The following is a 26,776-nucleotide window of genomic DNA, read 5'->3' on the forward strand; positions in this document are numbered from 1 at the left end:
GTACTTCTTTCAGAGAAATCAGTAGCTGAAGAGCTCTTCTCCACGGAACTGAACACACATTTTGATGATAAGGATTCACTCAGATTACATTAGATATGGCAACAATCTCCATGGAGCACATCTGCTGGTTCAGCACTGACTAAAACAAACAGTCCATTCCGTCCGAATCTGAAGCAGCCTTGTATTTTTAGTTCTGATTGAATTAATTAATAGAAACAAATTATTCCCATCAATTGAAATGCAAAAACCTGCAGGTACTGGTAATCCAAAGTCAAAAAACAGAAAATGGTAGAAATATTCAGCCGGTCACACAGCAGGACCTCTGTTGAAGGTCACTGGCATGAAACATTGACATTCTTTTTCTTTCCAGAGATGCTGCTGAGTACTTCCAATATTTTCCAAAGTTATCTTTTGGTTATCATCAGTGACTATTAATGACAAATAAGTAACATAATTCAGGTCATCCATTGACATTTTGATAATTTTATCCTGAACAACAATGTACAGGAAGGTAAACAACTTAAAAATAAAGCAGTTTTATTTTGTTTTAATTTTATACAATGTATTCGTCAGAAATATTAACTCATCTAATTGTGTTTAGCAGAAGGCATGCATACATTTTGCAAAGAAGTTCTTCTAGCCAGTGATTTTGTGAGTCATGCAAGGTTAAAGGTTATACCACGCTAGAAAAATAATAGCATGATGATCATGCATGCTGTTATTAAAGTGAAAACTAATCAGCAACATCAGCAGATTACACTGTATGTGGTAAATGTGCAGGAGCTGCTGGTCAATTTGTGCCCCTCCACCATATGCTTTGCATAAACTCTATCTCACCTTAAGCCTTACTGTGCTACTAAATCTTTGCAGGGTTTCATATTTATTTAAACCCACCACTAAAAGTTAGGGCTGGAATTTGGAAGTCAGGTACGCTTTTAAAGATATGATAAATATTACATAGAAACATAGAAAATATGTGCAGGAGGAGGCCATTCGGCCCTTTGAGGCAGCAATTTTACCGTTGTAAACTTGTCACTTAAATTTCTGCTGCCTAAATTACATCATCACACCTGACACTATCTGTACATTGGTTATTTCCGACTAACTAATTGTAGTGTTTGTTAGCAGTTGCTCCGCCTAATATGCGATTCATATTACCAAGAGCTTGCCTACCCCATTCAGTATGAGTAGCTGCTAAGAACTGTAGTGTCCTGCAGACCGATGTTGTAAGTGGACTTTAAAAACATGTGTTGTATCTTGATGTGTGTTTGACTCGACTGTGGTGTCAGAGAGTGAGTCTTACCTACTCCGTTCACGTTTATCGGGTTTTGTTTTTTTTAATATTTGTTTTATGTGCCAGTTATCTCTACCATGGCAAACTCGTCCTGCTGTCCTAGTCCTCTGATCTTTGACATTGCTGAATGCTGGCGCCTTTTCGAGCGTGACTACATTCACTATGTTTGCATCGTTCATCGCAACGATCCTCCAGATCTACGTGCTTTTGTATTACTCAACCTGGCTGGCCCACAGGCAATGAAACGTGTGGACAGTTTCACATTTGAGCCTGCTGTTTTAGATGCAAATGGACAGGTCCAAGTGCCTGCAGAGCCAATTGATGACCCTGCTATCTTACTTGCAAAGTTCAGACAGTTGTGTGACCTCCCCTCGAACTACATTATAGAACGTATCAAGTTTTATGCTCGTATGCAACAGATTGATGAGCCGATAGAATGTTTTATTTGAGACTTAAAACACATGGCTGCACGCTGCCAAATTCATGATTTGTGCGATGAACTAATCCGTAACAAGATTGTTGGAGATATGCTTAATAACAAGTGAAGAGACGAACTGCTCCGTAACACTGACCTGACCCGTAATCAAGCCGACCACGCCTGTCGGATTGCTGAGATAACATCTTCTCACACTAAGTTTGTGATCTCTGGCCAGCGTTCGCAGTATAGTGTCAATCTTACAGACACCTCCTGTCTTAACAGCCGTTCCCAGCCTTCCCCGGCCTGGCAGCAGAGAAGGTCTGCTGCTCGATGTCCTAATTGCAACTATTTTCATGCTACGGGTCGAGAATTCTGTATTGCTTATGATAAAATCTGTCATTTCTGCAAGAAATCCAACCACTTTGCAAGATGTTGCTGTTCCCGTGGGACTCAATCCATCTCAAGGCCGAGTTTGCACCTGTTACAACTTGAGCTTGCTGATAACGAATACCAAGAGCCTGACTTGCCATCCTCCGCGCAGCTCTATGAAAGCACAGATAACAGTTCAGCCATCCACTCTCTCCTCCCTTCCTCTAACGAGCAACTTGACCCTGAGGTAACCATGTTAGTGAATAACAGGCCTGTGATTGCGAAGGTTGATCCGGGCGCGAAGTGCAACGTCGTCTCGTTATCTGAATTAAAAAAAATTCGTAATGCTGAACATATTGAAAAGGCCTCGGCCACGCTTCGGGCCTACAGGGGAGATGTTCTACACCCGCTTGGACAGACTAATTTAAAATGCACCAGACTTGCAACCTCATACCCTAAAGTTTTATATTGTCAAGGGGGATTCTGAGACTCTGCTCGGTATAGGCCTAGTATACTTTTGCCGCACTGTCCATCAACTCTTTCTCGCTGAGGACCCCACTCAGCAAATACTCTCTCAATACAGAGAACTATTTAATGATGAGCTTAGCAAATTGCCCCCCAAGTACCACATTGCCGTTGATCCCAACGTCACTCCTGTGGTATGAGCACCACATAGTGTTTCGCATGCCATGCCTGACAGAGTACACAATGAACTCAAGCGGATGGTCTCCATGGGTGTCATTGCTGAAGTTACTGACCCATCTGACTGGGTTTCCACCATGGTGGTCGCAACTAAAAAAAACAAGGAGGAGATCCGTATCTGCATAAACCCCAGAGATCTCAACGCTGCTATCAAATGCCCACACTACCCTATGCGAACAGTAGAGGAAGTTGCTGCTCATATAGGCAACGCATCAGTGTTCTCCGTTCTGGATGTCAATAGCTCGTTTTGGCAGATTCCACTGGACCCAGACTCATCCAATCTTACTACGTTCGGCACCCCCTTCGGTCGCTACAAATTCCTGAGAATGCCTTTTGGCATCAACTCTGCCAGCGAAGTTTTCCAGCGCACGATGAAACAACTGTTTGCTGATTATCCATGCGCCATCATTGTTGATGACATTCTCGTCTGCGGGCGTGACTTGGCTGAACATGATGCTAATCTGAAGAAAGTACTGGACCGTGCCAAAGACATTCAGCTCAAACTCAATCCCCTGAAGTGCAAGTTTCGAGTCCCGGAAGTTACCTACGTCGGACATGTCTTCACAAGTGATGGTCTCAGACTAGACCCATCAAAAACTGCAGCTATCAACGAGATGCCGCTTCTACTGACGTTGTGAATCTGCAAAGGTTCCTTGGAATGGTCAACTACCTGGGGAAATTTATTCCTAACCTCAGTGACATATCTGCCCCCCTGCGGGAACTGACACACAAATACGCTGCATGGTCCTGGTATCCGCAGCACCAAAGAGCTTTTGATACCCTCAAGTTGCAGCTGGCTAGCACACCTACTCTCGCCCACTTTGCTTTGAAGTTACCAGTAACGCTCACTTGCGATGCATCCCAGTACGGACTTGGTGCTGCTGCCTGCAGACCACTACCGATGGCGACTGCAATCCTGTTTCTTATGCCTCTCACACATTAACTGACACTGAACAATGTTACACCCAGATTGAAAAATAATTGCTCGCAGTGGTTTTCGCCTGCACAAAATTCAAGGACTTTATTTTTGGAAAGTCTGTGACTATAGAAACAGACTACCATCCGCTGGTCACTATTTTGAATAAACTCATTCACGCTGCTCCGGCCCGCCTAAAACGGATGATGATGCAGCTGCAGCGGTTTTATTTCAACACTGTCTAGAAAAAAGGCAAGGACATGCACATAGCTGACACGCAAAACCAGCGAACAACAACTCTCTGAACAGGACCAGTTCTCAGTAGTGAAGGTATCGTATGTTCCTACTGATTGCTTAAGCAGCCTGGCAGAGCACACGGCTGCTGACAAGACTTTACAATTGCTGTCCACAGTCATCCGGCTTGGCTGGCCGGATAAACAACATAACACCCCGCTCGCAATTCGCCCATACTTCCTGGTTCACGACGAACTGGTGTAACAGGATGGGATTATAGTCAAGGGCCACAAAGCAGTTGTCCCAGCTGTCCTCCGGGACAAGTACTTCAACGCTGTGCACAGGGGCCACCCTGACGTGGAGGCAACCTTACAACGGGCACAAAGCATGTTTTACTGGCCTGGTATGGCCAAGTATATACGTGACAAAACTGAAGTCTGCGCCGTCTGCAAAAGCCTGACGCCACATCAGCAGAAGCAACCCTTACTGCCGCACCCGGTTCCTCCTCTACCGTGGTCCACGGCAGCCACAGGCATATTCGAATGGCATGGGAAACACTACCTGGTTCTTGTCGACTCTTATTCGGGCTGGTTTGACATCGATCTACTCCAAACCATCACATCTGAAGCAGTTATCCACAAGTTGCAGCGCTATTTCTTCGTGCACGGCTCCCCTGCACGCCTTCTGTCTGACAATGGCAGTCAGTTCACCAGCCAGCTTTTCAAAAACTTTGCAAAATGATGGGACTTTCGACATATCACCAGCAGCCCTGAGTTTCCGCCGTCCAACGGACTCGCCGAACGAGCCGTCCGAAGCGCAAAACAACTAATGGAGCGTTCATATCTTGCAAAATCGGACGTCTACCTAGAACTGCTCAATTTAAGGAACATTGCAAGGGATCGCATACTGGGTTCCCCAGCCCAACGAGTGATGTCTCGCCAAACCCGTGCTCCCCTGCCTGTGTCCCAGCAGCTTTTGCAGCCACAAGTTCGTTCTCCGTCTGTGGTCCATCAACAACTACAATTCAAACGCGATACACAAAAACGTTTTATCGACAAATCCAGCAAGCCACTTAAATCCAGTAAACCACTTAAGCCACTCCAGACCAACAAGGGCTATGGCCGTCTGGGTCACATCCACAGCCCTGCCAAAGAACCGCGCTCCTACCAGGTTGAAGCGGACGGAGCCATTTATAGACGCAACCATCAACATCTCCTTCCAGTGAAGGAACCGCGTCCTGATGTTTCGCGTTTTGTACACCCTCCCACTACCGGTCCTGCTGCTCCACTATCAGAGACCGTTTCTCCTGCGGCCTCCCAGCAGCGTTCGGCGCCTAGCTCGCCTATCTCATCACCTCCCCTCCCCGGTGGGTCCCCGGTCACCTGCCCGGTAACTTACCCGGTGAAAGAAGGAGAAGCGGATTTGTACCGCACACGTGCCGGACGTGCTAGTAGGCCACCCATTAGATACGATGATTTTGTGTAACTAGCTAAACTTCACCATATGCGGTATTTGCATTCCGGTTCCTATATTGCTTAGCCACCATGTTCCCACGTATCTATGCTTTATTTTGTTTCTACAAGGAAAGATGTAGATTGGTTATTTCCTACTAACCAATTGTAGTGCTTGTTCATAGTTGCTCCGCCTAATATGCGATTCATATTACCAAGAGCTTGCCTACGCCATTCAGTATGAGTAGCTGCTAGGAACTGTAATGTCCTGCAGACCGATGCTGTAAGTGCTATATTTAAGAGGGAGTTAGATGTGGCCCTTGTGGCTAAAGGGATCAGGGGGTATGGAGAGAAGGCAGGCACAGGATACTGAGTTGGATAATCAGCCATGATCATATTGAATGGCGGTGCAGGCTCGAAGGACCGAATGGCCTACTCCTGCACCTATTTTCTATGTTTCTATGAACTTTAATAAACGTGTGTTGTATCTTGATGTGTGTTTGACTCGACTAATTACACTATCTTATATTAATAAATGGGGCAATTGCAAGGAGAAAGGGATATTTTGACATTGCATTATCAGACGTACTCATCTGGATATTTTGCAATTCTGTTGTCTCTGGAATAATATAGCCACATTTCCCTTGCAATGGTAGGGTAGAGGATTCTAAAATTCACCATGTGGTACATTAAAAAAAAGATCTCCCACACAGTTCTAAAATGCCTATTCCCAATACTGAGTCTTTAACCTCCTGAGGGGAGGGGGGGAAGAGGGGGGGTGGAGACACTTTTAAGAAGTATAATAATGTTTAGCGGGCATTTTACCTACCGGTCTGCTTTCCCTGGTCCTGAAACTCCAATGAGCCAATCAAAATGCCCGGTCAGCGAAGGAGATTGCCTACGGCTGCGCTTGACTGCCTGTAAGTAAATAGCGACCCCACCACTGCACTACCAGTTAAAAAGACCCATGCCGACCAAATTTTACTCGCGGAAACATTTTCAATATACTGAAAAAATTTCCGCGACCTAGCTGAGGCCGCGAGCATGCTGTGATTTTGAGTCCAGGGCAAACTCTTCTAAATTCGCAGATTAGGTCGCCCAAGTGGGACAGGTCCTTAAGATAATGCCTGGTGTAATAAGAACTAATATATCGTTTGCCTTTCTAAATCATTTGTTGCACATTGACTTTCAGTGTACAAGGACACCAAAGTCCCTTTGAACATCAAATATTTCATACATTATTTTAAAAGTTCATTTTTGCTTTTGAGCATTAAAATAGTTGATATTTTTCCATATTATGTTTCATCTGTCATGTTTTTGCCATTTATTCTGTATCCCCATCAAAATACATAGTGCTGAAGGAACTCAACAGGTCAGGCAGCCTCTGTGGATGGACGAGTGATGTTTCAAGTCGGGATCCTTCTTCAGATTGATAAGAGTGGGTGGGGAGAAAGCTGGACAAGAAAGGTGGGGGTAGGACAAAGCCTGGCAAGGAGTGGAAAGGAGTAGGATGGTGGGGAGGAAGCAGGTGGGAGGCAGAGGAAAGAAAGAGGGGGTGTGGGGGGTATTACTTGAAGTAGGATAATTCAACATTCATACAATTGAGTTGTGAGCTACCCAAGTAGAATATGATGTGTTGTTCCTCCAGTTAAAAGTTCCGTCATTTAATACTGCCCATCCGCCCATTCCCATAAACCTCCCCCTCCATAAACCTCCCCCTCCCTGGTGTATCTGTGCTCCTAGATAATTCTGCTCTACAATACTCCCTTGGGCCAACCATTCACTGTGAAGGTCCTGCCCTGGTTGGACTTCCCAATATGCAACATCTCACACTGTTCGAAATTAAACTCCATTAGACATTCTTCAACCCACTTGCCCAGTTGATCAAGGTCCAGCTGTTCACTGTCTACGATACCACCTACTTTGGTGTTATCTGCAAACGTACTAATCATGCATTGTAAATTCTCATTCAAATCGATTATATAAATCATAAAAAACAATGGGTTCAGGACCGATCCCCCAGTCACACCGCTATTCACAGGTCTCCAGTCTGAATAACAACCTTCCACCACCGCCCTCTGCTTCCTTCTATATGAAGCCAATTTTGTATCCAGGCAGCTAGCTCTCCCTGGTTGCAGAAACTTGCGAATTATTTTTTTATTTAAATCTATGTTAATTTATGGGGAAACAATGTATCATCACCATCTTTGGATCAAGCTTTATAAATCTCAAAACCTGTTGGATTTCTGCCAAATCGAAATAATGCTATCATCTGATTATTCTGTTACATAGCATTTTGTGTACTTTAGAAGCAGCTTATCAAATTTAAAATGATCATACACATGTCAGACTGTGCTCAGTCAGTCACAGTGACTGTAGAGAAACAGTATGTCCTTATAACATTCCAGAGTCACCATGGTTGACTCTTGGACACAACATTGTGCAGTTATTTTGGCAAGATACAACCACAAAATATTTTAAATGTCTTACTTTATAATCCACAATAGAATTCTGCACATTATATTTTGGTGATTATTTCCACATTTTCGACAAGTAATGTTTTACAGATTACAAATTGATTAAAAAATGCGAAGTACATTTCTGCCTATTCTCTTAAATTTAAGATTATTTTAAACCAAGTCAAGAGACATAGCAGATCGCCGATTTTGAATTGAATAAACTAAGGCAAATTCCTCGGCAAATTCTTCAGCAAATTCAATAAGAAATTGCAGAATTCAGTTTGAATTTAACAAGAAAAAGTCTGAATTTCTCATTAGTGGGAAGACAAAAGGTGTAGGCTAAAAAGTGACACCGCCTAAGCCATAAGTGGTTATTGTGATCATAGACCTTGACAGCACAAAAACGCAACTACATCATTGAAGGCAAAATCAAGCAAACTCACATTCAATGACTACACTGAAATAATGGCTCGCAACTGATGAGCTACAAGGCACTGAAAACCCATAAATTCTGCATTGCTATCCCAATGTTAATAAAAAGAGCAATCCCAGACGTTCCACACTGAAGATCACAATTAAAAATTTTAAACCAGATAATGCAAATTAACACCACAAGTATCTTCTCACACTGATTGCACAAAATTGTTTCCAATTTCTAAGCAATATTGGCTGACTTTATTAAATTCTTAGTTCCCCCCCATAGAAATTTGTGATCATGGTTGCAGCCTCTGACAATGCAAGAAAATGGCAGGAGAAGGTTACCTGCCCCTCAGGAGTGATCTGCCCCACAACTCCTTCAGTAACATTTCCACATGGTTTTCACAATCCTTTGGAATAGCGAATTATAGACCTTCACCACAAAGTGACAATAAAGTACCAGTGAACATTTGTTCAAGGTTCTCCCATATTGGAAATACCTTGGCATCAATCCTATCACACATTAAGCTCACCCCTCTTTCTTCTCAATTCCAAAGAATGTATGATTATAGGATTGTATACAAACTTATGTCTCTGTATCTAGATACGTGACAATAAAGTACTATGGACCACCATTGACTAACTTTCGTGACTATTCCTCGCATCCTGGGATTTAGCATGGCGAATCTTCTCTGAACTGCCTCTCATGCTAGCATTAACTAAAGGGACAAAATACACAATACTTCAGGTGCAGACACACCAATATATTTTACAATTATAACAATACTATACTATGTTTTAAAACTCCAAGCACCACCAGTTAAGGCCAATAGGTCAATATGTCTTCTTAAATACGTACTCGCTTGCGGACTTTTTGTGTTTCATGCACAAGAACACCCTGATCAATTCTCCAACCACTTACAGAATATCTCTATTTCGATAACAATCTGCTTTTTGATTCCTCCTAATGAAGTGCATGAGCTCACCCTTTTCGTCATTAAACTTCATTTACCAAGTTTCTGTACACACCATCAATCTATGTAAATCTTGTGGCAGAGTCCAAATATCCTCACCCGAGTGTACCCTACCATCTGTTTTCATATCATCAGCAAGCTTGAATCTAGCAAGAGATTTTGTTCGGTCACTTGAAAAACATTAAGGTGTAAATATATTCAGGGCCTGATGTGATCGATTCCAGGTTATAGAGAGAGGCAATACAGGAGATTCAGGAGCCTTGATGAAGATCCTTATGTCGTCTCTGGCGACAGACAAATTACGAGAGAACTTTGTTTAGTTTAGTTGACTTTAGTATTGTCACATGTACCAAGAACAGCAAAACAGTAAAAACCTTTTTTGTTGCGTGCTATTCAGTCAGCGAAAAGATTAGGGGCAGCACAGAGGCACAGGTGATGACACAGTGGCACAGTCGCTGCCTTACTGCGTCAGAGTCCCAGGTTCGATCCTGATTATGAGTGTTGTCTGCATGCTTGTAGATTAATTGGCTTCTGTAAATTGTCCCTAGCGTGTAGGATAGAACCAGTGTATCGGTGATCTTTGGTCAAAGGGCCTATTTCCATGCTGTATCTCTAAATTTATACGTATACATCAAGCCATCCACAGTGTACAGTACAGCCTAACGGGAAAAACATTTAGTTCAAGATATAGATCAGTAAAGATAGTCCGAGGGCCTCCAATGAGTTAGATGGTAGGTCAGGACTGCTCTCCAGTTGGTGATAGGATGGTTCAGTTGCTTGATAACAGCTGGGAAGAAATGGTTTCTGAAACCGAACGTGTGCATTTTCACACTTCTGTACCTCTTGCCTGATGGGAGAGGGGAGAAGAGGGAATGACCAGTGTGAGACTCGTCCTTTATTACGCTTGTCGCCTTGCCATGGCAACATGAAGTGTAGATGGAGTCAATTAAGCACTTTTTTTGAAAGATTATTAGCAGAGTTTAAGGTAAGGTAAGGTAAGGTAAATTTATTTATATAGCACCATTCGTGCAAACAGCAATTCAAGGTGCTTTACATAAAAGAAAAAGTAAAAAAGACAATACATTAATTTAAGATGAAATGTCTTTAAATTATAATGTTTTATTAATCACATCAGAATTTTTTTTAAATCAATAACTCTGGTTGGCATTGTAGAAGAACACAAGCATTTCTTTCTCTGCAAATAGCTGATTGCAATTATGTATATTTATCTAATGGAGACCAGTTAAACAAACAGGTGGCTGCAAAGACATGTGAATCATGTGTTCACAAGCGCTGAAAAGGTCACAAATGCAGAATAAATTACTGAACAAAGATTCACAAATTCAGTTTACAAATTAACAATGGGACATGGAACATAACTACTCGCCAAATGGTTTTTCATCTTATAAAATGTAACAAATACCGACTTCCTGGTCAAGCATGAATTATCTAATGGGCCTTTCCCACTTAGGTGATATTTTAGGCAACTACAGGCGACTACTTTGTCGCCACATTTTCGCCGTTGGTCGCCGGGAGTAGTCTCCTCAGACGCGCAAAAAGTCGTAGCATGTTGAAAATTTTTCGGCGACAGTGGGTTTGATGCCAATGAGCGTAGCTTGACTTCTCCTGACGTAGGTGCTGTCATGGGTTGTCGCCAGGATGATGTAGGTTGTCGCCGGTTTTTCGGCATCCTGCTACAACTATGACAGTCGCTGGCAGTTGCCTAAAGAAAATCGGCAAGTGGGACAGGCCCATAACTGTATGTATTTTGTAGATTTCTTACACTGAAAATACGTGTGGACTCCAAGGTCACGAATGGATATACTGAAAATGTAGTGTGTACACTTTCTCTAAGATTACTAGAAACTTGCAATGAAAATATTCACTTAAAACGGTGTTGGGTAGACTGATGGAACTGAAGGCTGATAAATCCCCAGGGCCTGATGGTCTGCATCCCATTGTACTTGAGGAAGTGGCTCTGGAAATCGTGGACACATTGGTGATCATCATTTTTCAATGTTCTATAGATTCAGGATCAGTTCCTGTGGATTGGAGGGTAGCTAATGTTGTTCCACTTTTTAAGAAAGGCGGGAGAGAGAAAATAGGGAATTATAGACCAGTTAGCCTGACATCGGTGGTGGGGAAGATACTGGAGTCAATTATAAAAGATGAAAGAGCGGCACATTTCAATAGCAGTAGCAGGATTGTTCCAAGTCGGCATGGAATTTTTTGAGGATGTAACTAGGAAAATGGACAAGGGAGTGCCAGTAGATGTTGTGTACCTGGACTTTCAGAAAGCCTTTCATAAGGTCCCACATAGGAGATTAGTGGGCAAAATTAGAGCACATGGTAATGTGGGTAAGGTACTGACATGGATAGAAAATTGGTTGGCAGACAGGAAACAAAGAGTAGGGATTAACGGGTCACTTTCAGAATGGCAGGCAGTGACTAGTGGGGTACCGCAAGGCTAGGTGCTGGGACAGCAGCTATTTACAATATACATTAATGATTTTGATGAAGGGATTAAAAGTAACATTAGCAAATTTGCAAATGACACAAAGCTGGGTGGCAGTGTGAACTGTGAGGAGGATGCTATGAGGATGCAGGGTGACTTGGGTAGGTTGTGTGAGTGGGTAGATGCTTGGCAGATGAAGTTTAATGCAGATAAATGTGAGGTTATCCACTTTGGTAGCAAAAACAGGAAGGCAGATTATTATCTAAATAGTGTCATGTTGGGAAAAGAAGAAGTACAACGAGATCTGGGGGTCCTTGTTCATCACTCGATGAAAGTAAGCATGCAGGTACAGCAGGCAGTGAAGAAAGTGAATGGCATGTTGGCCTTTATAACAAGAGGTATCGAATATAGGAGCAAAGAGGTCCTTCTGCAGTTGTACAGAGCCCTAGTGAGACCACACCTGGAGTATTGTGTGCAGTTTTGGTCCGCTAATTTGAGAAGGACATTCTTGCTATTGAGGGAGTGCAGCATAGGTTTACAAGGTTAATTTCCGGGATGGCGGGACTGTCATATGCTGAGAGAATGGAGCAGCTGGGCTTGTGCACTCTGGAATTTAGGATGAGAGGGAATCTCATTGAAACATATAAGATTACTAAGGGATTGGACACGCTAGAGGCAGGAAACATGTTTCCGATGTTAGGGGATTCCAGAACAAGGGGCCACAGTTTAAGAATAAGGAGTAGGCCATTGAGAATGTAGATGATAAAAAACTTTTTTACCCAGAGAGTTGTGAATCTGGGGAATTCTCTGCCTCAGAAGGCAGTGGAGGCCAATTCTCTGGATGCTTTCAAGAGAGAGTTAGATAGAGCTCTTAAAGATAGCGGAGTCAAGGGATATGGGGAGAATGCAGGAATGGGGCACTGATAGTGGATGATCAGCCATGATGACATTGAATGGCGGTGCTGGCTCGAAGGGCCAAATGGCCTATTCCTGCACCTATTGTCTATTGTCTAAAACAATTTGTCATTGTTGCCATAAACCTTAGCCTATGGTTGACATTTCTTTTCTGCATATTATTGTTATTATGCAACATCACCGGCAAATCCTGCTTGGTTCCTTCTTGTATCGCTTCTAGATAACAAACTACACTTAATTCTGATGTCCAAATCCAGTTATTTAGGAAAAACCTGAACATTTTAACAAGCTTTTTTGCCAGTAACTAATCTTGTATAAAGAGAAATTATGACAATTTGTGTGAATTTTAACATATAGTATCTGCAAAGCTTTATGTCCCTTGGGGCATGCACAATGGTTTATAATACAAGATATAACTCGCTAAAATGAAACAATACTGCAAATTAATCATGTTACTTTAAAGCTAGTTTTTCATCCCTCCTTCACTGCTCCACCCTGTCAAAACATACCACGATAAGATTGATCACCATGTAATTTAGTTAGCATCATAACATACATGATATACACACAATCCTATTTAAAACAAACTACATCTTGAAGAAACCAACTTTCAATAAAAGTGCTTTAAATTTACAGCATATTTAATTTAATTAGATATTACTTTACTTAATAGCCTCCACGAAGGTGTTGATATAAATAGAAAAAGTATTTGTTGGTGGTGGCAGGATATATTTAAATTAGAATATTTGTAAACCAGTAACCATCTGAAATGGATTAAGATGAATATTCTGATGTGCAAAATTAATATTCTTTATTCCTTTAACATAAACATGCAGTTGAACACCAACATTCTTCGCATCTCTGATACTTGTTACACATTGCATTATGGCCCCTGATTGAACCTAACTGGATTGCCTCTTCCAGGTAAATTGGTACATCCAGATGCCTGATTCAATAGTTAATTAAAAAGGAACTGAACATTATGCCACACCAAGAAAATCACTCCCATAAAATTTGATTATAGTTAACCCAAGAATGATGCTTCACACAGAAAATGTATATATTTCTAAGATTGTCAAGATGTCAAGACTATCAAGATGGCGCCTGCCTGTGGCGACTTTTGCGGAGCACCAGAACATAAAAGTTTTAAATACAACTTCCATCAACTCACCTGGATCAGGGAAACGGCAGAAATCAGTGCCGTCTTGGACAAGCTGCTTAAGCACCTCAAGGCTCTTGCGATTTTGCGATCTCCCGCACCTGCGGGAGCCCCAGACTTTAAACCTTCCCACGCTGGCTGTAAAACTCCCGACCAGACGGAGGAACGCAGGTACGGTACCTGGAAACTCCGGGATGACCTCCAGAGCTGACGAGCTGGATCTTCCAGGAACATCGGAGCTGGAGCTGCCGACTTTGAGGGAACCCCCGTTCGTTACGGAGCTGGAGCTGCCGTCTGTGAAGGAATCCCCGTTCCAGCGCAGGTTCGCAGAAACAGCAGGTACAATAAGCACAGTACCTGGAAACAAAGGGGAGGCCTCCGTTGTGTCCGGAAACGTGGCCGACGGGCAGGTCTTCAGGTCAGACTGAAGCGCAGGGGACTTCGGCCCCCTCTCCCTACTATCCTATTGGCCAATGTACAGTCCCTTGAAAATAAAGTGGAGGACTTAAGGGCAAGGCTGCTTTATCAAAGGGAGCTGAGGGAATGCTCTGTGTTCTGTTTCACAGAGACATGGCTCACCCCCAGCTCCCCAGACTCAGCGGTGCAGCCTGAAGGGTTCTCCATCCACCGTATGGACCGTACACTGGCATCTGGGAAAGGGAGAGGAGAGGGTGTCTGCCTCATGGTCAAATCTGCGTGGTGTTCCGACGTGGCAGACCTGTCCAACCCCTGCTCTCCACACCTCGAACATCTGGCGGTGAAGTGCCATCCCTTCTATCTCCCAATTCACCTCCATCATCCTGACCGTGGTCTACATCCCACCCCATGCAGACGTCCGTCTGGCACTGGAGGAGCTGCACGCCGTGGTCAACAAACACCAAACGTCTTACCCCGAGGCATTTACCACCATTGCTGGGGACTTCAATAAGGCAAACATCAAGAAATCACTCCCTAGCTTCCACCAACATATCTCCTGCTGCACCAGAGGACAAAACACCCTCGACCACTGCTACACCACCATGAAGAATGCCTATCCCTCGCCCTCACTTCGGTAAATCCGACCATACCGCGGTGCTGCTACTTCCTGCCTACAGGCAGCAATTGAAAGCGCACCCCCAGAGGTGAGGACAGTACAGAGCTGGTCGGGGGGGTGGGGGCAGAGGAACAACTCCAGGACTGTTTGGAGTCTGTAGACTGGGCAATGTTCAAGGACTCGGCAACGGACTTGAACGAATACGCCACAGTCGTTACAGACTTCATAAAGAAATGTGCGGAGGACTGCATCCCTACAAAAACCTTCCGAGTGTTTCCCAATCAGAAACCTTGGATGAACTTTGAGATCCGCACTCTTCTGAAGACCAGACACCGGGCATTCATGTCTGATAATACAGTGGTCTACAAGAAGTCCAGATACGACCTTCGTAAGGCCATAAAAAAGGCCAAAAGGGACTTCTGCTCCAAACTGATGAGACAGATGTTCGGCAGCTGTGGCGGGGCCTGAATGCAATCACCTCCTACAAGGCGAAATCAGGAGGCAGCTCGAATGTTGGCGAAACATCATTCCCTGACGAGCTCAATGCGTTTTACGCACACTTTGATAGGGAGAACACTGATGTGCCTTCCCGAGCCCCCATTCGCTGTGATGGTATTTCAGTCTCAGTCAGAGGCTGACGTCAGGAAATCCTTCAGATGGGTGAACCCTTGAAAAGCGCCTGGACCTGATGGTATACCCGGTCGTGTTCTAAAAACCTGTGCTGACCAACTGGCTGGAGTTTTTACGGACACTTTCAACCTCTCACTTCTGAGGTCTGAGGTTCCCACCTGCTTTAAAAGGCATCAATTATACCAGTGCCCAAGAAGAGTAGGGTGATGTGCCTCAATGACTATCAACCAGTGGCACTAACGCCTGTGGTGATGAAGGAGTAGGATGGGGACCCACAGTCCCGTTTATATCAACGGGTCGATGGTTGAATGGGTCAAGAGCTTCAAATTCCTGGGAGTGCACATCTCTGAAGATCTTTCCTGGTCCGAGAACACTGATGCAATTATTAAGAAAGCACATCAGCGCCTCTACTTCCTGAGAAGATTACGGAGAGTCGGTTTGTCAAGGAGGACTCTCTCTAACTTCTACAGGAGCACAGTAGAGAGCATGCTGACCGGTTGCATCGTGGCTTGGTACGGCAACTTGAGCGCCCTGGAGAGGAAAAGACTACAAAAAGTAGTAAACATTGCCCAGTCCATCATCGGCTCTGACCTCTCTTCCACCGAGGGGATCTATCGCAGTCGCTGCCTCAAAAAGGCTGGCAGCATCATCAAGGACCAACACCATCCTGGCCACACACTCATCTCCCTGCTACCTTCAGGTAGAAGGTACAGGAGTCTGAAGACTGCAACGACCAGGTTCTAGAATAGCTACTTCCCCACAGCCATCAGGCTATTAAACATGGCTCGGACAAAATTCTGGACATTAATAGCCCATTATCTGTTATTTGCACTTCATCAGTTTATTTATTCATGTGTGTATATATTTATATAATGGTATATGGACACACTGATCTGTTCTGTAGTCATGCCTACTATGTTCAGTTGTGCTGAAGCAAAGCAAGAATTTCATTGTCCTATCAGGGACACATGACAATAAACTTTCTTGAATCTTGAATCTTGATTAAAATAATAGTTAATTTGCTGTCTGAATTTAAAGATTTACTTTCATGTCAGTGCCGCACTCCAGCCTATCAAGTGTAAAATCACGGCTGATCTTTCAGCATAAAACTATGGGAGTACTTCGTTGTCAGAGAAGTCTTATACTGCTAAGATGTTAAACAGTGGCCCTTATTGATCTCTTTAATGGAAGCAAACAAATGAAGGTAATTATTTTGAAGTGATTTAATCCTCAATCAACAAGCCTACAATTATTCTCGCCATTTATTTTCAAATCTATATGTTGAACCTCACTGTGCACATGTTGTCCAATCAATTTCCATGCGTTATACAATGCCTACATTCTAATTTAGAACTACAGGTGCACAACCTTTTATTCGAAAGCCTTGGGACCAGACACTTCTCGGATTTCGGAATTTTTCGGATTTCCGAATGGAAGATTTTTAGCGTAGATTAGGTAGGTAGCGCGGGCGGCTTGAAAAGTCTGGAGCGGCTGCCTCCTCCCCGGGGAATCATTGTAAATCATTGCTTAAATGTTAGTCAGTTAGTTTGGAGGGATTTTATGTGGTGGGGGGGGGGTGAAGGGGGAAACTTTAATTCTTAGTCCCCTACCTGGTCGGAGAGGCGGGGAGCGGGCAATGCCTTACCGGGTCGCCGTGCAGTGAGCTCCGGAGCGCTGTGGCCGCCGACTCCCAACATCGCGGAGCTGGGGGCTGCGGGCGTCCGGCCGCGGGTGGCGCCGGTTGGATCTCCGACGCCGGCGAACTCTACCCCTGGCTGCGCGGCGCTCCAAATCCAGCGCCGCCCGCGGCCGGACGCCCGCAGCCCCAGCTCCGCGATGTTGGGAGTCGGCGGCGTCGCAGTGCTGGGATACCAGCGGGAAGCGGGCAATGCCTTACCGGGTCGCCGTGCGGTAAGCTCCGGAGCGCTGTGGCCGCCGACACACAACATCGCGGAGCTGGGGCTGCGGGCGTCCGGCCGCGGGCCGCGCTGGATTTGGAGCGCAGCGCAGCCAGGGGTAGAGTTGCCGGGGTCGGAGCTACAACCGGCGCCACCCGCGGCCGGACGCCCGCAGCCCCAGCTCTGCGATGTTGGGAGTCGGCGGCCACAGCGCTCCGGAGCTCACTGCACGGCGACCCGGTAAGGCATTGCCCGCTCCCCGCCTCTCCGACCAGGTAGGGGACTAAGAATTAAAGTTTCCCCCTTCACATAAAAGCCCTCCAAACTAACTGACTAACATTTAAGCAATGATTTACAGATGTTTAAGTGTCTCCCCGGTCTCCGGGGAGGAGGCAGCCACTACAGTAGTACAGACCTGGGTTGACCGTGGGTCGTTTCGGGTCAAGTTTGGCGCCAAACGCGAGCTTTGGTGTGCAGATGACATCCTGGAAAAATGTCCGGTTTTTGGAGCTTTTCGGTTTCCGGAACTCCGGATAAAAGGTTGTGCACCTGTATAACTAAATATTACAGGTTGTGAAAAGAGATATATAAATGCAAGTTGTTTCTTTGTTTCAATCTGATGGGCCTAATATCTAACTGAGGAATTTTAGAAAAAAAACATTATGAGAACTCTCCATTGCCACATTTGCTATCGCAGCTAGCATGATAGATAAAGATATCTATATTTTAACTTTCATAATTCAAAGCATTCAATTTACACAAAAGGACACATTAATTCAAGTTACCAAAGAATAAAAACTATTTTCTTTCAGATGAAAAATGATACAAGGAACTTTGCAAAGAATCACTTTATGTAGGCAAGAAAAATACCTATAGGAGCTGTATTTCCCATTGTCAAATTCTGAAAGGATTTTTGTTTCCTCGTTTTCATTATTCTCACCTACAGAACACAAAAACAAAAAGTGAATAAGTTTCATCATTAATAAAATGGCTAGTCTGAACAAATAATAATGTCATAATTATTGCATTAATCACTCAAATATCAACAAGCTCCTAAAAATCCATTATAGCATAATATTTTAAGTTTATATTATTATGCAAAACAAAGGGCTGGAGGAGCTCTGCAGGCCAGGCAGTATATGTGGAGGGAAATGGGCAGACCACATTGCGTGTCAGAATCCTTCATCAGACTAAATGTCTCAATAATAAAAATTATTCTAAACAGTTAGCACAGCAAATATTAGGCCCACAAAAATTTAACAAAGGGATTAGTCTTCATATACAAATTAGCCAATAAACACAAACAAAATATTTAAATTTGAGACATCACGGACAAGTTTGATACAGATCACTGCCAATATTTGCTCATGTATTTTCCTCAAAGACACTAAGCAAAAATTGAAGGGGAAGGCCTGGAGTGGTTTTGTTTCTCTCCCTTGTTGCCTGAAATCAGCAAGATCCATGTAGCAGTCTTGCTGCCTTGTCCAATTCAGCTTATCACCAGCATAAATGCTGACGATTGAGACATGATGGAATAAAAGTCTTCATTATATTAAACACATTTGAAAGTTTCTCTCCGTCCAGCCTTGTTTGAAAATTGGTGGAGGAAAACAGAATATGGTTATAAGATTGATTTGCACATTACTTATAGGGCTGTCCCACTGTACGAGCTAATTCAAGAGTTCTCCCGAGTTTCCCCTGATTCGAACTCGGAGAATTACGGTAATAGCCGGTCGTAGGTACTCGGGGCTCTCGTGGACATTTTTCAACATGTTGAAAAATCTTCACGAGTCTTCACCTGCTTACCGCGTTTCCCAGTACCTGCCGTTAGCGTTACGAGCTGATAAGAGACGCACCGAGCTCCGACGTACCCGCTTCGTACATTCTACGTGCTTACCACGAGTTTGATTTTTTTTAAACTCGGCTCTTGAATTACCTCGTACAGTGGGACAGGCCCTTTAGGAGTGAAATCAGGAAATACTACATACAAAGGACAAAATAAATCTGTCTCTTGAAAATACTGCATCAATTGAAAAGATGTTGTCAGAATTTACATCACATAAGGGTATCATAGTATAAAGTGCAAGAATAGATATATGAAGCGGAACTAAAAATCAAACAAGAACAAGTTCAGGAGATAAATGAGCTTATGATCCTTCAATTCTTAAATGATTACATTTCAATTTATTTAAAAAAACTATTGGTGTTGGCAGGTTAATAATCAAGGAGGACTTTTCATATGCCACATCAAACTCTTAAGAGTGTGGCTGTTTTTAAATAGATTTTGTATTTCATTCATGATATAGAATTTTTTTTTAAATCGCATGGCGAGAAAATATTTATAAGTTGACAGTTAAAAGTTAGTTTAGTTGACAGAGAAAAGTTATTTTATTTGACATAAAAACATACGAGCTATATTTTGTATTCCACCAGAGTACTAACAAACTCAATCACCGGCAATTAAAAATCAACTCAATCCTCTCATGGGATAAACAGTGTATCTGAAGCTTCTTCATTACATGATGCCTCCTTCACAAAATATTAACTGAACTCAGAATGTCAAATTCATTTTTGGTACCATCCACATAAACGTATAAAGTCATGGGTGAAATATGTCGTGAGTGTAGAGGGAATGTAGCAAGAGGCTGATAATGCACAACAATGTTTTTCAAACTTGAACTATGAATAACTAGCTATAAGATGATAACTAAAGGCACAAAGATAGGCAACATATTCTCACGAGGTAGCAAACTTCTTTGAATTTAGGGATGGAAGGGTTAGTTGAATATTATGAAGTAAACAGAAAATTTGCACAAGGATTATATATGAATTTTAACAGTCTGGATGGCTTGAAGTGATCTGAAAACTCAACAAATCTTTAGAATCTGCAATCTCGGTTCTGGGACTGGAAAAGCCCACATGTGATTCTAGAGTGGCGATATTGCAAATTGAAGGCAAACCAAAGAATATGATAGTTAGAATCTGAACACCATCACAAGGTGGCACAGCGGTAGACTTGCTGCCTTACAGTGCCAGAGATCCGGGTTCAATCCTGACTACGGGTGCTTGTCTGTAAGGAATTTGTATGTTCTCCTCGTGAGTTTTCTCTGGGAGCTCCTGTTTCTCCCCACTCCAAAGATGTACATGTCTGTAGGCTAATTTACTTGGTATAACTGTAAATTGTCCCTAGTGTGTGTAGGATAGTGTTGGTGTGCAGGGATCGCTGTAGGCACAAGCTCAGTGGGCCGAAGGGCCTGTTTCCGCGCTGTATCTATAAACTAAACATGGTAAAAGGGTGATCAATATTGCAAAAAAAACAAAAAAAACTGTACCATGCATGATTGGTCATGCAGTTAAATAATATAGACATGGATGAATATACGTTTGCCAGCTGTAAAGCTGATTGCTTTCTTTAGTTCACAGGCAATAAGAGTTCAAGCATCAAGAGTAAGTGATTTAATGAACAATTTTGCTCTCAACTTGTTGTCTGATATCAACTAGAGTACCAAAATCTAATCTTGTGCTCAGAGTACTCGTGAATAAAACAGTTCATCAGAGCAATCAGTCACAAAGTTCTTAATCTTAAATTGATATAACTGCATTTTTAAAGATTGTTAAAAGTATTGCTTCGATTTAAAAATCTGCTAATCAATTCAAGTAATTGTCATTTTTAGAAGCTCATATTACAGCAAATAATATCACAGCAATCATGCTCCTGAATATTTTTTCTAGAGAATAGTCATTTCCAGATTTCAATATGTTAGTCACAAAAGTTGATTTAGAGTTTGTGCATCAATTTGAAATACTGAACAACAGATAGTGGCTTATCCATGGACCCAAAGAAGAAAACCCATTCAACTGGGTTCACTATTTCCTCTTTTTTTAATGTGAAGATGAAGTCGAGATATATGGCGTATTGCAGAAAAATCACATTATTGGAATGATGAGAATAAATCTTCATTTTGAACGTACCGAGGCACTTGCATGTTAAATTAAGTTTAAGCATCAGTAAATATCCCAATCAACCACATTTTAGGCATTTTCTTCCAGGTTAGAATATAGTTCTGAGGAAATGGCATCAATTGGAACTCTATTTCTCTCTCTCTCTCAATATTCCTCTTGACTTGCTTTTCTGTTTTTATTTATTAAAGCCTGAATACTTGGGTAAATACATTGATCATCATATCAGAGGTAAATGAATGCCATCCGTTTCAGGAACGTGCTCTGTTTGTTCAACTGGAGATCAAGCAGTGTGTGATTGAAAGCTGATTCCGTTTCTGCTTATTAGAAATAAACACTTCCATCAGCCAAAGAAATTGCTCGTGGTAGACAGAAAAAAAAATTCACAAGTTTAAGGTTAATTGTTAGAATGTTAAAATTATTCTGTTGGAAGAAAAGGCAAAATCCACTCAAATCAGTTGTAGGCAACAGCTGAGACAGATATTTACATGCTTTTAAACATATCACAGTCTTTATGAAGCAGAAGATAATAGTAAGATTAAACGAGAACTTACCAGTTTGAAGTTTGATCTGTATTTTATGAGGAGTTACGATGAGGGATTACGTGAAGAACCCGCTCAGTGCGCAGGCGCGGCATACTTCCAAGCAGCGGTGTGGAATCACAGATAGACACAGTTATTTTGAAGTAAACATAGTAAAGATAAGGAGACATCAATTTATTAGTTTGATCCATATAATGAGGGTGGGAGCGGAGGGCACGTAATCCCTCATCGTAACTCCTCATAAAATACAGATCAAACTTCAAACTGGTAAGTTCTCGTTTAATCTTACTATTTTACTTCGGAGTCACGTGAGTGACTACGTGAAGATTTCAAAGCTCTGTGATTTCAAACCGTGTAACAGTTTCATTTCACTCACAGCCGAAGTTCTTGAGGGAGGAAGTGTTATCGTAATGAACAAATGAGTCTATTTGTAGAAAAACACAATGGTATTTTTTAAACAATAACAACAAAGAATTAAGTTGCTCCCCTGGGCTTAATTTAAATATTTGCAGTTCGTAAATCTTTACTGCAAATAAACCAGGTTTTGCCAACGGCTTATTATAAAATTTCTGAACGGTCTTTTCCCTTCCCACCATCCTGCTGTAGCCAGGATGTGGTCTATAGGCATGTCCATTCTTTAGCCGTCGACATGGATGCTGCCCTGGTGGAATAAAATTTGTACATGTTAGTGTTTATCCCAGCAGTTTCTAGCACCTGCTTGAGCCATCTCGCAATGGTTTGGCTCGTACCCCACCATAACGTTCTTGTGACTGACCCACAAGGCTTTTCATCTCCCTCGAATATTCTGGTTGTGTCTATGTAGGATAGTAGGTGGGTCATGGCACATAACCGTGGTTCTGGTGGGTAAGCCACGACTGGATTAGGTGTTCCTGGTCTGCTCTGTTTGACCAGTCGCTGGATAACGACAGATCTGGTCTGGAGCTGTGATCATGTTGTCCAGTCGCAATAGGTGTAGTGACTGGACCCTCTGAGCGGATACAAGTGCCATCAACATGAGCGTCTTTAGTGTAGCTTGCTCGAGGCCGGGGGATCTGGCTGGTGGCCATTCCCTGAGATATGTCAGGACCACACTGATATCCCAAATATGAGTATACCTGGGCTTAGGGCTTGATATTGTAAATGCCCTTCATCAGTTTTACCACCAGTGGATGGGATCCCATCGCCTGTTGTCCTGCCGCTGGTTTGAGATAAGCAGAAAGAGCACTCTGCGCTGTGTTGATGACACTGTAGCTGATCCCTACATCGTGGTGTAGATGGCCAGGAACTCCAGTATGTTGGTGGCTGTAGCTGTTGCGTATGTTGTCCATGTTTCCTGGCAGTACTTCTCCCTTTTTTGATGCTGGTTAAGTACTGCCTCTTGGTGGATGTTCGAAGGGATGCCGACATGGTGGTGATGGTTTGTTTGGACAATCCCAGTTCCAGGTAAGGTCTGTTCAAACTTGCAACCCAGGCGTTTAATTTTCTCATGGCATGGGTGTTTAGCTTACCTGGTAGGTAAGTAGCTGATAGCCAAATATGTCTTTCGACATACCATTGCCAAATCATGTTGACCAATTTGTCGCATGATAATGATTTTATGCCACCCATATGGTTAATATAAGCCTCACCGTAGTATTTATCAATTTGTAACCGAACATGCAAGTGCTGCATATTAGATACATATGCTTTTAAACCATAAAAGGCGCCCAACATCTCTAGATAGTTAATGCCCAGTGTAAGTAGTAATGATGACTCTAGTTTAGTCCATCTACCACTTGTGCTGGATATGGAGTTAGTCGCTCCCCAGCCTTGAGCACTGGCATCTGTTTGAATAACTAAAGTAGGGTTAGTGATAAAGATAGGGCTGAAACTATGCCAAACGTTTTCTGCCCACCACTGTAGCTCTGATATTGCTTCAGTGGGTAAGTTCATGACACGATCATAGTGACCTGTATGTCGTTTTATTGCCCGTACCTTTGCTCTCTGTAAAAAATTTTGATAGTGCAAAGGTCCGAATTGTGTAGCCGGAAATGCTGCTACCATTTCCCCAATTACTCTTGCTACTTGTCGAATAGTTGGTCGCTCGTTGACCATTAATTTGTTGCATGATTGTGCTAATTCAACCATTTTTGCCTTTGGCAAGGTAACAGTCATATGGACTGAGTTAATTGTGAAGCCCAGGTAGTCCATGATAGTGGATGGCTTCAACTTAGATTTATCTGGATGTAGGACGAACCCCAGTTTCGAGGAGCTGTTTTGTAGCTGATACTGCTGCCACAGCCAATTCCATCGTTTTCCCTACTATGAGAATATCCTCCAGATATGCCATGACAATATGTTTTTGTTTTCTTAGTATTGCCATGGCTGGGTTCAATATTTTGGTGAATAATCTTGGGCTGAAGTTCGCCCATAGGGCAATGCTTTGTACCATCCAGATAAATTTTAGGTATCTGCGATGATCCTTGTATATGGGTACTAGATAGTAAGCATCTTTAAGATAAATGCTTGCCATGAAGTGTCCTTTGGAATTCAGTTGTTTGGCAGTAACATATGTCTCCATTTTGAAATGTATATACTTAACAAATTTGTTTAGTGATGTTAAGTCAATGATGATGCGACAGACACCATCTTTTTTGGTTTTAGTGAATATATTCGATACAAATTCCAAAGGTTCATGTTTGGTCTTTTCGATGACCCCCTTTGTGATAAGTCTCACCAGTTCAGCTTGTCCCTCACGTTTCTCTTTGACGGAGGGAAAATACCCTTTGGGGCCATTGTTGAACTGGCGGCGTTTTTTCTGACATGAATTGTATTTTATATCCTGTAATGTTGTTGAGTATATACTTGTCACTCGTGACCATACCCCATGCTTCTTTAAACAAGTGTAATCTCCCCCCTGTTAATAAAGCACCCTTAAAGCACCCTTATAAAGCACCAGTCTGAAGAAGGGTTTCGGCCCGAAACGTCGCCTATTTCCTTCGCTCCATAGATGCTGCTGCACCCGCTGAGTTTCCCCAGCAATTTTGTGTACCCTTATTCTCTATATGCTGGTAGGGACCAGACCCACCTACCTCCATGGTTATTGGCGATTCTGTTTCTTCATTTTCCTGAAGATTTTGTTCTGACGTGCTGGCGATGTTGGGGGGAGGCGCATTTTCCAGAGGGTCCGCTGCGGGCCCTGATCTGAAAGATCTTTGGGGATAATGTGCGGACCCCAAGCGTTTACCAGTCCCATATTGCGGACGTCGACTGGTGGATGCCGTGGGGTGCTGCCGCTTGGGTATCGGAGGTCTTGGTTTGCTCGTCCCGGGGCCTGCCCTCATTAGGCCGAAGGTTTTTGATGCTTCCTGCATCTCCTTCAGTTTTTTATTGAAATCTTTCCCAAATAGCAGCGCGTCCGTCTCCGCAGCTGGGGCTTTACACAAGCCAGCAAATTTGGGATTGAGGGCAGGTCTTATGTTTCCCTCCGGAGATTGTTGATCTCAAATTGTGTGGTACACATTAATGCCAGCACATGCTGCTGGCAGGTATCCATCTCCGTGGTCTCCACGGGACGAGCAAAGGCTGTGATGGCTGACGTCAGGAGCCTTAGGATCCGCTGTAGCTTGAGTTCTTGGGTCTGGATGTGTGACCCACATGCCCCCAGATTTGGCTGTTGACACTTTTTACTTTGAGGGCCTCACCGTTTTCTGGTGCTGTGTTGTTTCAGCACCTCAGCGAGCACCTTTTCCAGTAATGGTTGATGCTGGCCGCCATTCTTGGTTCCAGCGGTGCTCCAGCCCGTGGGGTTGCTACAAGCGGTCCATCACACCCAACAGCTCTTCATGTTCCTGCACCCCTGGCATACTCCCGAATTCGTCCGCCTGCCCCTGTTCCAGACCAGCCCAGCCCTGGTCACCAATGCTAGCCTCCAGTAATGAGGGAGCAGAGGGCAGTGCATGAAGCACTGTGGAGGGGGTGCCTGACCTCCCTCCGCGAGAGCGCTCTTTCTGCGCATCTCGCTGGAGCTGCTCCAATTGCTGTTGGATGCAGCTCAGGCGGCTGTCTCTCCTCCATTTAGGTGGAGACATGTCCCCGTCCGACGAATCGGACGCCACCGGCCGGATGCCTATTCGGATGGCTAGACATCCAGCCCGCAGTTCAGGCACTAGCGGGACTGGGCTCGGCGCGGTGATGGGGATAGCGGAGCGACCGGTAATTGTTCCTACCGCCTGTTGCTGCCCCCCCTGCAATGGAACGCTCCTCCGCTGGAGTCGAGCGGGGGACAGGTTCTTCTGGAGCTTTTGCCTTGTAGTAGCGAGAGCGCCCCTCAAGCAGCGCGTCTCGCAGGCACCTGCTCCGTAAGCCGCTCCAGCGGCTCAGGCGGCTCTCTCTCCCCCCATGCGGGTGGAGAGACGTCCCGTCCGACATCGGGAACACCTGCTGGATGCCTCTCGAGTGGCTATGCGTCCAGCCCGCTGCTTCAGGTACTAGCGGGCTGGCCTCGGCACGGTGTCGGGGAATTACGGAACACCGGGTAACGCTCCTACCGCCTGTTGCTGCCCCCCTCCCCAACGGGAAAACGGGGGACAGTTTTGTTCCAGAGCCTTTTTCTCTGCCTGTAAAAAACACAAGCAGAAAAAGGCTCACCTGTAAAAGAAAACCCGACCTCAGGGTACTCACCTGACGGTCCGGTTCATCCTGTAACGGGACAGCCTAACTCCCGTGGCAGCCGCTGTTGCACTGCTGGCGTAATGCCGCGCCTGCGCACTGAGCGGGTTCTTCACGTAGTCACTCACGTGACTCCGAAGTAAAATTAAGGTGTTGAATGTTATAGAGTATAGAGTAACAGGTCAAATTGAAATTTCTGCTTTCGTTTGAGGAATTTTATATATTTACACATTGAGATTGAATAAATTCAATGACAACAAAGGGGGACCCACCGTGGGGGAACCGCCGAGAGGGAGAACA

General features: G+C 43.8%; 1 protein-coding gene across 3 annotated transcripts in view; it reads right to left on the bottom strand.

Annotated features, from left to right (window-relative positions):
- tbc1d5 (TBC1 domain family member 5) overlaps positions 1-26,776 on the bottom strand; it is a 422,753-nt gene that overhangs the window by 203,867 nt on the left and 192,110 nt on the right. For all 3 annotated transcript variants that reach the window (XM_033050914.1, XM_033050922.1, XM_033050908.1), the window contains one exon: positions 18,195-18,264. In XM_033050914.1, coding sequence (XP_032906805.1) covers positions 18,195-18,264 — 70 coding nt within the window. The remainder of the gene's footprint in view (positions 1-18,194; positions 18,265-26,776) is intronic.

This window comes from Amblyraja radiata, chromosome 2, assembly GCF_010909765.2.
Source record: "Amblyraja radiata isolate CabotCenter1 chromosome 2, sAmbRad1.1.pri, whole genome shotgun sequence".
Lineage (NCBI taxonomy): Eukaryota > Metazoa > Chordata > Chondrichthyes > Rajiformes > Rajidae > Amblyraja > Amblyraja radiata.